The sequence below is a fragment of the Clavelina lepadiformis genome, chromosome 6 (genome assembly GCF_947623445.1).
Source record: "Clavelina lepadiformis chromosome 6, kaClaLepa1.1, whole genome shotgun sequence".
Lineage (NCBI taxonomy): Eukaryota > Metazoa > Chordata > Ascidiacea > Aplousobranchia > Clavelinidae > Clavelina > Clavelina lepadiformis.
Window position 1 is genome coordinate 14,763,115 of NC_135245.1, and position 10,474 is coordinate 14,773,588.

Consider the following 10,474-nt stretch of genomic DNA (forward strand, 5'->3'; position numbering starts at 1 on the left):
CAAAAGCAAACAGAGATACCAACAATATAACAAACAAAACCTTGAGGAAACACGCACACTAACAGCTATTAGAGCAGGTGACCAAGCACCAAGTTATGCTGCAAAAGTATTCTGCGTTCTCAGCAAAACGTTAGCTAAAAAGCTAATTAAGCAACCCAAATGTGTCCAGTTCTGGAGGTAGCCTAGCCTACTATTTAGAAAATCGTGGATTGCCACTGACAATTGAAAGTTCGTTGGAATTTGCATACAGACTCCCAACTTAATCGAAGAGAAAAGTATGTTGTAAGCTCCCCGCAAATTGTATATAAACAAAAAATGTTTTCAAGTTTGATGGTTTTCCTTCAAGCAACGACATCCGGTTTTGAAGTGTTTTCCGCGCAAAAGCATTCAATGAAGAACGTGATGAAGATTTTTTTTAATCAACTTGAAGACAACTATGAGGAGCGTGACCTTTGAGATTTTCGTTTAATTTATAATTTTAATGAGACTGGATTGTGTGCAGTTTCATACAATCCAAGAAAAGTCATTGCAACTAAAGGGGTTAATGTGGTGCATTCTATTCAAGTTGGAGAGCGAGGAATACTTACCACCATCACTCCTGCCGTCAGTGTTTTAAGAAATTGTTTACCCCCATTTGTCATTCTCAAGTGCAAACCTCTGATGAACTTAAAACAACAATATCAAAAAATACTTTTACAATTGTTTCAACAAAAAGTGAATACATCGATTTTCGAAGAGTGGACTACATTGATTGATCGAATGGTGTTACAATTGCGAGTAACTGAAAAGGTATTGTCAAAAATAGGAAAAAACATGGTTGCTAACTTTAAATTTTCCTTAGTTATTACCTTAGTTCAAGGGAATGTAAAGGAATGATTTTCTAATGGAAATTTGATACTTATTATCTGATTCTTACTGTTCATCTTTTAGTGCACTAGTGGGCCTCAATATCGCGCCCTCTTTTGGCCAGAGAAACAGGATTCCGGTCCATAGAATGGAGTTTCTTTTATGCGGTTTTCTTTAATTATCTATTTGTTGTGCACTTAAGATATTGATTATATCACTGTAATCAAACTATGTCACTTCACATCTTTTATTTCGGTTGTTAATATCCGTGTTTTTAGTGTTAGGAAACATGTCCTCTACTTTTCCCAAAACTGTAATTATTTCTTTGTTTGTAATATTTGGCGTAAATTTGTTTAACTTTGAAACTATTTTGTGAGTTTGGTGGCCATGCTAACCTACCATCTTATAAAACAATTCTATATTGCTATCTTACATGTTTTTCCGTTAATTGTTCGTAAGCATGTGTTTTATTGTGCAATAATTACGACGGTTAGCACTTTAACTTTCACTTCGCTCAGTTAATAGCAATAAATAAACAATACAATACACAAATTTTCGTTTCCGTTTAAGCTGTTCGCCATTGGTTGTTTGCATGTTTGTTGGTTTCACCTCACGTGTTGTACATTGAGCTAAACCAAGTAAAAAATTAGCTCTTAAAGGTCGTAATGAAATACAGAGTTTTATATCGTTAGTTAAAATATATTGGCCAGTTTACTGCCAATTAATTTTTTTTTAATTTGGTGATAATTTCAAAAAGTCGTATTCCAAAACATTTGCGTTATTGAGAAAGCCATTTATTATCGACCTAAAACAAAAATAAATCGTGAGTATTAAGTTAATGACTTGGCATGTGTTAAAAGACTGGGACTTGATAAATGTTACTGACTCGACTGACTTCAAAATGTAGTTAAAATGATTAGACTTGCGCATTTAGTGACTTGGCTTGTATCACGACCATTGAGACTTGTTTCCATCACTGCCGTTTTGTTAAGCGTGCTACTGCCAATTGTATCGGGAAACCTACGTCCTTTTCACAGAATTGCGTTCTGAGTCTGACCGCACAGCTTTTGCTGCCAAAACGACTGGCTTCATGTTGAACAAAGTAGAATAACAACAACTGTATGTATGCGATCGCAAGCTGGATTTCCAACATCGTTTCAAATGACAAAGGTTGACATTTTGGTCAATGCATGCGGAAGTGTCATTGTATCTTTTCTATTATTATTAACATGAAATGCTGTTGGTTTTTTTCAGTATTTGTGATTTAACTCTGGAATTAATATGAGCGCCCTGAACAAGATTCCGAATTCTTCAAGGTATATAACAACCGGTGTCAAATGATGATTAGCTGTAGAACGCAGTGGAAACGCGTGATAGTCGTGACATAACGTCCTGCAATCTACCCGTTTCGTCAACTGACGTCATTGTTGCACATACGACAAGCACCGAACGCAAAATACTGCATTAAGATAGTGAGCGATAGTCCTCGATCAATCTAAATTGAATTTCTACTCATAGTTTGGTCTAAGGTGAGCTTGCCTGATTGAGTACAATTCACTAAACAAAATTGACGTTTGGGACTAAAAAGAAAGCATTTGTATTTGTAAAATATTGCACTTAAAATAAACCTCGCAACACAGAAAAAGTACCGCAATAGTGAAATGTTTACAACAATAATAACGGTTTCCTTTGAGGAATCGTAGTATGGAAGAAAGTACCAACAAGCATTTAATAAGTTTAATCATGAAAAACTATGGTAATATCTTGTTTAGTTAAAATGAAAAGGTAATTCATGCACGCATTAAATACATAATTTAACTTACGTCCACATCAACACAACTTTTTACCAGCATTAACTTGTCACTTAGGCCCAAAAAATTTAATGTACACCACTCCGCCTAAAATTCCAAGTTCAACAAATACAATAAATACGAGAAAGATTTTGTTTGTTATCACTTTCCGATTGATGCTCAAAAGCAGTTTTCGAGTTTTCGTCAGCTCAACATCAGTGTCTTCCAGCTAATCAAGACATATATTATGAAAATGTAAGCGAAGAATTTTAAACAGACGTATTTCCATTATTCCAAAAGCTTAAAATCAATTGAATCTAAGTAAATCAGGCAAAGAAATCTTCTGCCAACCAGAACAATCAACAACTTGTCACACAAAAGCTGGAACATAAATACATACCCTATCTCTGGTTCGGTGAAGTTGCTCCCTTTGCTGTCCCAGATTGTCAAGAATCTCATTTCCTATGCCTTCACTTTCAGCAGCTACAACTGTTGATCGAGTAATGCTTGCACTGGCACGTTGTAAACTTTTATGCCCTAACATAAGTGAAGTCTGATCGCTCACATCCTAAAACATTAATTGGGTATTTTAAGATAAAACACCTCATGTCTCCACTTCAGACTAATGCGCAGCATTTAGGAAGAAAATCAAAAAGCTTAAAACATAGTTTGAAATCAAAAAGTGCAAAAATTCACTGCAGTATAAACAAAACCACAACACCAACGATTTTACATGTTAAAATACTCAAAGCATTTAGTTTTAATTTGAAAATGCGAACTGCATATTGCAGCTTATCCATAGAACAAGGTGAACAGAGTATTTTACGGCAGTCATCTTGTATAAGTGCTCTACAATATTTAGACTTTCTTTGATGTCTTTCGTAACCTATTGCGTGCACAATTATAGGACCCGTTCTTCAAAACAACTGTTTACGCATTGGAAATACGGATTGAAGTGAATATATTTGTAAGGAATATACCTTTTACATGAATAATTTAAAACTGTACGTGTATCATATACTGTAATTTGTGCAGAGAAAAGATCATTGCAAAAAAATGTCTCCACTGCGGCACTTAATACTGTAAATAAATCAGACGCTAAGTAAAACTATATTTGTTCGTTCATCACTATTACATCAGCCAATTTCATGGCAGCTGGATGTGCGTATAAGTTTGTTTTTCCAAACTCTGCCAAGTGCAGTATTTCATAAATCTATTCATCTAAGTTAGCATAAAAAGTTAAATGCCAATTTTCACTCAAATGTTCGCTATCATAGTTACATACCTACAACATTCAATAAAAAGAAGGTTCACAATGTAATGGCTTCAGTAATATTCACAAAGAAAGTTTATCTCACAGAGATTTCTAGAAATGATGCGGTTTAATTGCATATCAAGATTAAGGAAGTGACCAATAATACCTGTGACTGGGAAGAACTTCCCTTTCCAAATGTAACCTGCTTAGAATATGGTAACTGTTTGCTCTGCAAAACAAAACATTGGGAAATCGGTAAAAGCAACCGTTTTGAGATATTATAACAGTGTCATAATATTTGACTTAATATTTATACTATACGTAATATATGGATACCCTAACCAACCAAATAGCACAGATTTCCACAACAACTTTATGTATATTACAGTACATCAAATATTGCAGACACACATTAAACCTTGGTGACCTCCATGCTTCTTTCTATGGTTTCGAGGTCATATTTCAATCGTTTCACTTCTCTATTCATCTCAGCTTGATATGTGACAGGAGCTTGATAGATTTCATATTCCAGGTCCTTGATCTACATTAAAAGGTCAGCAAAATTGGTAAGCCTGACCCAAAAGCAATGGCGTAACTGCCTTTGGTAGTTAGTGTTATAACAGAGAAAAGTTCTAGTTTATCAAGTAGTAAATATTTAACTTTGCAAGAATAATGGGAAATGGTATAACCATGAAAGAAAGGGTAATGAGCAGTGACTAATGACAATGCTTAGTATGCATCTCTTACCAAGATATGGGCCTGGGAAGATTTTCTGGCAATTTCTTGAGCACATTTCTGTCTTTCCTCTGAAAAATATGATACAATTAACACTCAAAAGAAAAAATTGTGACAAAACTGGCTAGTAAATTTAGCAGCAGCGTTACGTACCTCCACCTAATCTTCTCAAGGAATTCTGTTTGATCGATGCTTTTAAATGTGATAATGTATTTCGAAGGTTTTCTTTAATATCTTCATATATTTCGCTACTGGCCATATTACTACAATACCAAAACACACATGCATGTTTAAATACCTTTACAACAATTCTATTGCTAATTTACAAAACTCAGACATTGAATGACAAGCACAACACAGTATAAGACATTTATAACAGAAAGAGAATGCCTGTGAAGTATATACATATAACTATTTTCAGAAATCATATCGTGGGCAATTTAATTCACACAGACACACAGTGGTTTGCTTAACTTTGTGTTTAAGAGCCCAGTAGGCTAAACATAACATAACACATATTTTTCTGATATAGCAAAATATCCACTGTGACTCATAAAACTGAATGGTGTTTATGAAACTGCAAATAACAATGCAACCAATGTGTATGAATGTCCAAAGTAGCCAACTCACAAAAATGAAAAGTTTACTAAAACTTACATGGTTAATGAGCAACAAATACGTAAATAGAAAATTTGGCAACTGCCAAAGTCATAAACATAAATTTACTTGCCAGTTTTAGATATCTTTATAGTTACATACATGATGTCAACATTATATTTACCCTGATATAGCAATACTAATACAAAGCAAGAGAATTTCTATGCATTCAAACATACTCATTTGACAGCATACCACATCAATATATTTGAAATAAAAAAACATTTCAAGCATAAACAAAACCAGCTGAAGATAGGAAATAAACTAAAAAAATGCAATTTGTTATTTTTAATGAGATAGACGACTTGAACATCATTAATAATTAATTTAAGTTTCTTGGGAAATTTTTAGGAACTACACAATTTAAAACTACCTATTCCTTGGACATAAACTTGGATATTATTTACATGGTATAATTTCTATCCCGAAAATTGTACTTTTAAGAGATATTTTACAATATCAAAACTGAAAATGTTTTGATACACTCTACAGCAAATTAGTCCATCTTGTTAACATAATATTGACTTCAAAAAAATGGCATCAGCTTGGCAGTGGCAAACATGCTGTCAAAGCAATCAGAAGCAACACTGCGAATATTTGTGAAACGCAAGCTTAAAACATACAAAATGTGGCAAGCATTGGCTTTCTGCAACCAGACAAAGAAAGATTCAAATTAAACACTTTCTATATTGAAGCATTATTTGTAATTACTATTCTGTAGCAGATAAAAATACAAAAAAAATATTCATGTAAATTTATGCACAAAAAGTTTTTAGGGTAAAAGATCATCTGAAATACTGCCACCTTGTTGTTATGTTAAAATACCGATCATGAATTACAAAATCTTAAAACATCAGCAGTTTTATGCAATACATAATAACACTTTGTTATTCATTTTTACCGCATGTTGGATGATCATCATGCGCATAAAAACCATTATTTTTAAAAATAGGAAATTAGGATCAACTTGTTAACAGTTTTTTAATTAGCTTGGAACTGAGCTTTAAACTACAGTATTACAAAGTGAAATCTCGTTATTGTGGAGTTGATTATTCCAACACAAAATATTAAGATATTTTACTCCACTGTATCTGTTTCAGTTATCCAGAAACTTTACTAATGCAACAAACTGTTTCAGATTAATGAAATCCATCTGCATAATTAAGCAAAAATGCTTATTATCGTAACAGGTTGTATATTTAAAAGACAACGTGAAGAGTAATAAATGCTAGCTCCTGATGATAAAATGAGACATAATGAGTTTGCAGTGATTTCAGTTATGCTTCTTGCCAAATTTGCCCATGGCAGTTGCTCCTTTCTTCAGTATGCCATGATGAGCTAAGCCAGGTATAAATGCCAAGATAAGTACCATGAAATAAAGCAACATCAGGTTATGCATTTGGTTTCCAAGCCATGCCAAAGTGCTGAGAGAAACTGTTGCCACAGCAACATAAAGCCAAGGGTTGGTATCCTTCAGACGAAAAACCCCGGCAAGGCTTTGTCTGACTGAAGCTCGAGCTTCTGAAAGAGCCTTGCATGCATCAGAGAACTCTTTTTCCTTGTTAGAATTCCAATTTGCTTCTGGAAAGATCATTGGAGAAACAAACGGAATGATGTAATCGCAGATACAAAGTATCATCATTAACATGGACACTCCAGTTATCAGTGATGGATCCAAGTACCAGATCAAGAGAAAAAACAAACTGATGATACCATATACAATTCCACAGTAATATGGCTGCTCCCATTTCAGAAGTTTGCTGGCAATGACAAAGATATCTCTCCATCCTCGCAGATTCGATTTTAATGACTTTGTATTGTCACCAGCACCTGAAAAGCTGTCCCCATTCATACCTGCCATACAATGTTATATAAACCAGCACAGCAAAACCTGCATAAAACAAATAATTTTACCTTATCATGAATATATTAAATTGGTAATATTATATTTCTTTGGGATTCACTACAACAAACGCTTTATCCAATAGTTGTTCAACTTTTTGGGCTGAAGAACCTTTTAGGATCGTTATAACCGGAGGTGGGCCGATACTTTTAGTAAAAAGTACCAAACTACTTTTTTCAAGAAATATAAATCGGTCCTGGTACTTTTCAAAATGATTACTTCAAAGCATAGGCGTCAGGCCGCGTCACTACCAAAAAATCAAGGCAGTGCAAATCTGAAAATTTTCCAGACTGTCCGAGGCTAAAGATTTTGATGCTTTACCGGTGCGTGCATTGATTTAGACAGAATTTCAGACAGTGCAAGGTTTTTCCAGGCAATGAAGCCTATGCTTCAAGGTTTTGAGAAGTATGCTTTTTGAAACTTCATTTTAATTAAAACTTAATCCCAATTTTAGCGCTTTGTGTTGACGTAATGCAGCCTTTAGCAAGGTCATAACATCAGCAAAAATTGCACTTGCAACAAGATCTGCTGTTCAAAAAGTATCAGTATAGATTACCACCAAAGTACCGAACTACTTCTTTGAAATAAAACCTAATACTGGAACAGTCGATACATTGTATGCCAAGTGCCTGTACTGAGGGTACTTTTTGAAAGTACCGATTGCCCACCTCTCGTTATAAATATCACGAAAACTTCACCATTGTTAAACCATCATAATTTTATAACTAATAGAAACTTGTTCATTAAGATTGCATGTTTGGTAATGCAGTGTAGAAGAAAGAATGAAATAAAACGTCAGTTTGCATGCTCATAAAAATGTCAGCACGTAAGAAACAGCAAGGCTGATTGTGCTAACTGAGCAAAACATTGCAATTGCTCTAACGTGTAAAAATAAAATAAAACAGAAGTGGACCCATCGTTAAATAAACGGCAATTTTGTGAGGTGATAGCATAAAGTCTTTTTCTGGCAAGTACGATTAGCTTTGACTCTTAGTTGAAGTGTATATTTCTGCACATACAAAGTGCCAAACTCATGTGAATACCGAGGTATATTACTTTTTAACAACTTCCAAATACATATCTTGAAAACGAGTAACCAGAAGTCTTGGGATTGGTCAACTAAAATCATGTTTTCTGCCATGCTATATAAGTTGTTATATAAAATTATTAAAAGATTCGCCAAAAATCATACCCCCATTTAGTTGTAGACATCAATTGACCAGAATCTAATTCTCCTAATTAAGCATTTTATTTACACTTTTACAGTTGGTTTGTTAAATTACATGGTGGCTTAGTTGATACCTAATATTAACTAGCATTACTGCAAGTCTACAAATGTATCATGTACGGATGTACTGGGTTGAATCTGAGACCGAGTCTTCACCTGTGAATTGCAATAATTTCTAATAGAGACAAAATCGGTTAATCGCATATCCAATTAATCTGACGTTTCTATGTGATTATCCAATATATGCGTTTAAGCGGTCTGCTATGGAAAAAAGGTTTATCATGAACAAACGACTCTGTACTCTACAAAATTACACCCTAACAAAGCCACTCAAGCTTCATTACCAGATAAATTGATATGTTCCATTCATACTGGCGTATATGCCTTACAAAAAAAATATCAGGCCCAAAACAGGGCTTATACTCCCAACCTAAAGCCTGATGAAAACATTTTTGTCTCATTGGTTGAAATACCTCACATGACATTATGGTTAAAAAAAAACAACAATAAAAAATGTATACAGTACATGAATTAAATGTTAAATTCTGTTTGGGGTGTTGGTAAAAAATTTACTATCGACATAATTGAACCCGCCTTTTTAGCCGATATTCAACTTATATTTAAAATCGTACCATTGCTGACCTATTAATGTTAAGGTTTGTTACATTTTGAATATTGATGGAAATCATTACAGCTACTGGACTACACCATTTGACTAATGCCGCATAAAGTGTATTTGCTGCTTGTGTTGCTTCTAAGCATTGTATTGTTGTTTAACTAACGACTTCAGCAAAAAAAGACAAATACAATGCAATGGATACCAGTAACTGTAATGGAAGTCCCACTCCCTTGAAGCATGTATGTGCGGAAATCTATCAGACTTGATTGACTGCAATGTGTGACATAAAGATTGGAAACAATGCCAGATTATCCTGTTGCTATAAACCAACCAAAATGAAACCATTAGGCAACATAACAGATGATGAATGACGACTAAATGAGCTTTGCAATTATTTTGTCTGTTATTCAACAGGAAGAAAACCAGCTATGAATTTGAAAGTGAACTTAGTTACTATGTCACATAAGAGATTCCTACAAATGTTTATCGTTGAAACATTTTGCTCACAAAAATATGCACTTAACCAAACAAAAGTAGCAACTGATACAAAAACCTTATGCGAAAATCCAATTTATTCCTTTAACTAGTATGTGATTAACCGACGTTTTTACGTAGGGTTAGATAGAATTTGATTTGAGCCTTCAGATTTGTATGCAATAAAACTATATATGCGTTTAAGCAGTATGCGATTTATTAACCGAATTGCTCTGTACCCGCATTTGGCAGATTTATATTTCAATATTCACACAGAGTCTCTTAGTTACCAAGGTTTCAGTCCAATTATTTTCACAGTGCCACAGACCCACAACTATCCAGTAAATTCTGGATTACTCGTGTTTCAACCAAACCTTAAGCATACACGTAGTGGTAGAGTGTAAACCAATCAGCATTTATATTGTAAAATTCTGCAGACATTATAATCTAAGAGACCAGACACACTTGACGAATAAGCAGAGCTGGGCAATCACTGACGCTCGAGTTTTCCCTCATCAATGGAAAAAAAGAGCATTGCTTATGCTTTCGTTCTTCTACATAGAAAAGCGCATACATGGTTTGTCACTCACGCTCTCTTTATCGATTAAAAAATGTTTTCAATCCAGCGCATATTTCAACACCAATCTTGCTATTGTTTGACTTCTTTTTTTTGTTTAAATTTATTTCTGAGCTAATTTAGCCATGAGAGGTGGGAGTTGAGTCGGAGGGGATTAGTTTTAAATTAACTTTCGGGAAGTGATTTTCAATTGAAAAATAGCATTTATTTCAATTCACAGCCTAGCTTAGTAGTTTAATCAAAAGAAGCGAGAGTTTGGGTCAGAAGGCATTGGTTTTAGGTTTTAACCCTTTGGAAAAAATAGTACGCTGTTTTAAGTTGAAAATAAGCATAGATTTCGATTCACTTACTAGCAAAATTGCCAATTACCTTATCTTCCTACTTCAGTAA

General features: G+C 34.2%; 2 protein-coding genes across 3 annotated transcripts; both read right to left on the minus strand.

Moving 5' to 3' along the window:
* Window positions 1-2,427: 2,427 nt before the first annotated feature.
* Window positions 2,428-4,915, minus strand: LOC143462656 (vesicle transport through interaction with t-SNAREs homolog 1B-like). 2 transcript variants are annotated; one of them, XM_076960896.1, is made up of 6 exons: window positions 4,780-4,915; window positions 4,639-4,697; window positions 4,319-4,432; window positions 4,058-4,120; window positions 3,037-3,204; window positions 2,428-2,865 (listed from the first exon to the last, which is right to left on the minus strand). In XM_076960896.1, exons 1-6 carry the CDS (start codon window positions 4,883-4,885, stop codon window positions 2,707-2,709), a joined length of 669 nt encoding a protein of 222 aa, XP_076817011.1. In that variant the 5' UTR covers window positions 4,886-4,915; the 3' UTR covers window positions 2,428-2,706. The 2 variants fall into 2 exon arrangements, with proteins under 2 accessions (XP_076817011.1, XP_076817010.1); XM_076960895.1 differs by having other exon boundaries at window positions 4,310-4,432.
* Window positions 4,891-7,200, minus strand: LOC143462657 (ADP-ribosylation factor-like protein 6-interacting protein 1). The gene has a single exon (XM_076960897.1). It carries the CDS (start codon window positions 7,142-7,144, stop codon window positions 6,557-6,559), a length of 588 nt encoding a protein of 195 aa, XP_076817012.1. The 5' UTR covers window positions 7,145-7,200; the 3' UTR covers window positions 4,891-6,556.
* Window positions 7,201-10,474: the final 3,274 nt, after the last annotated feature.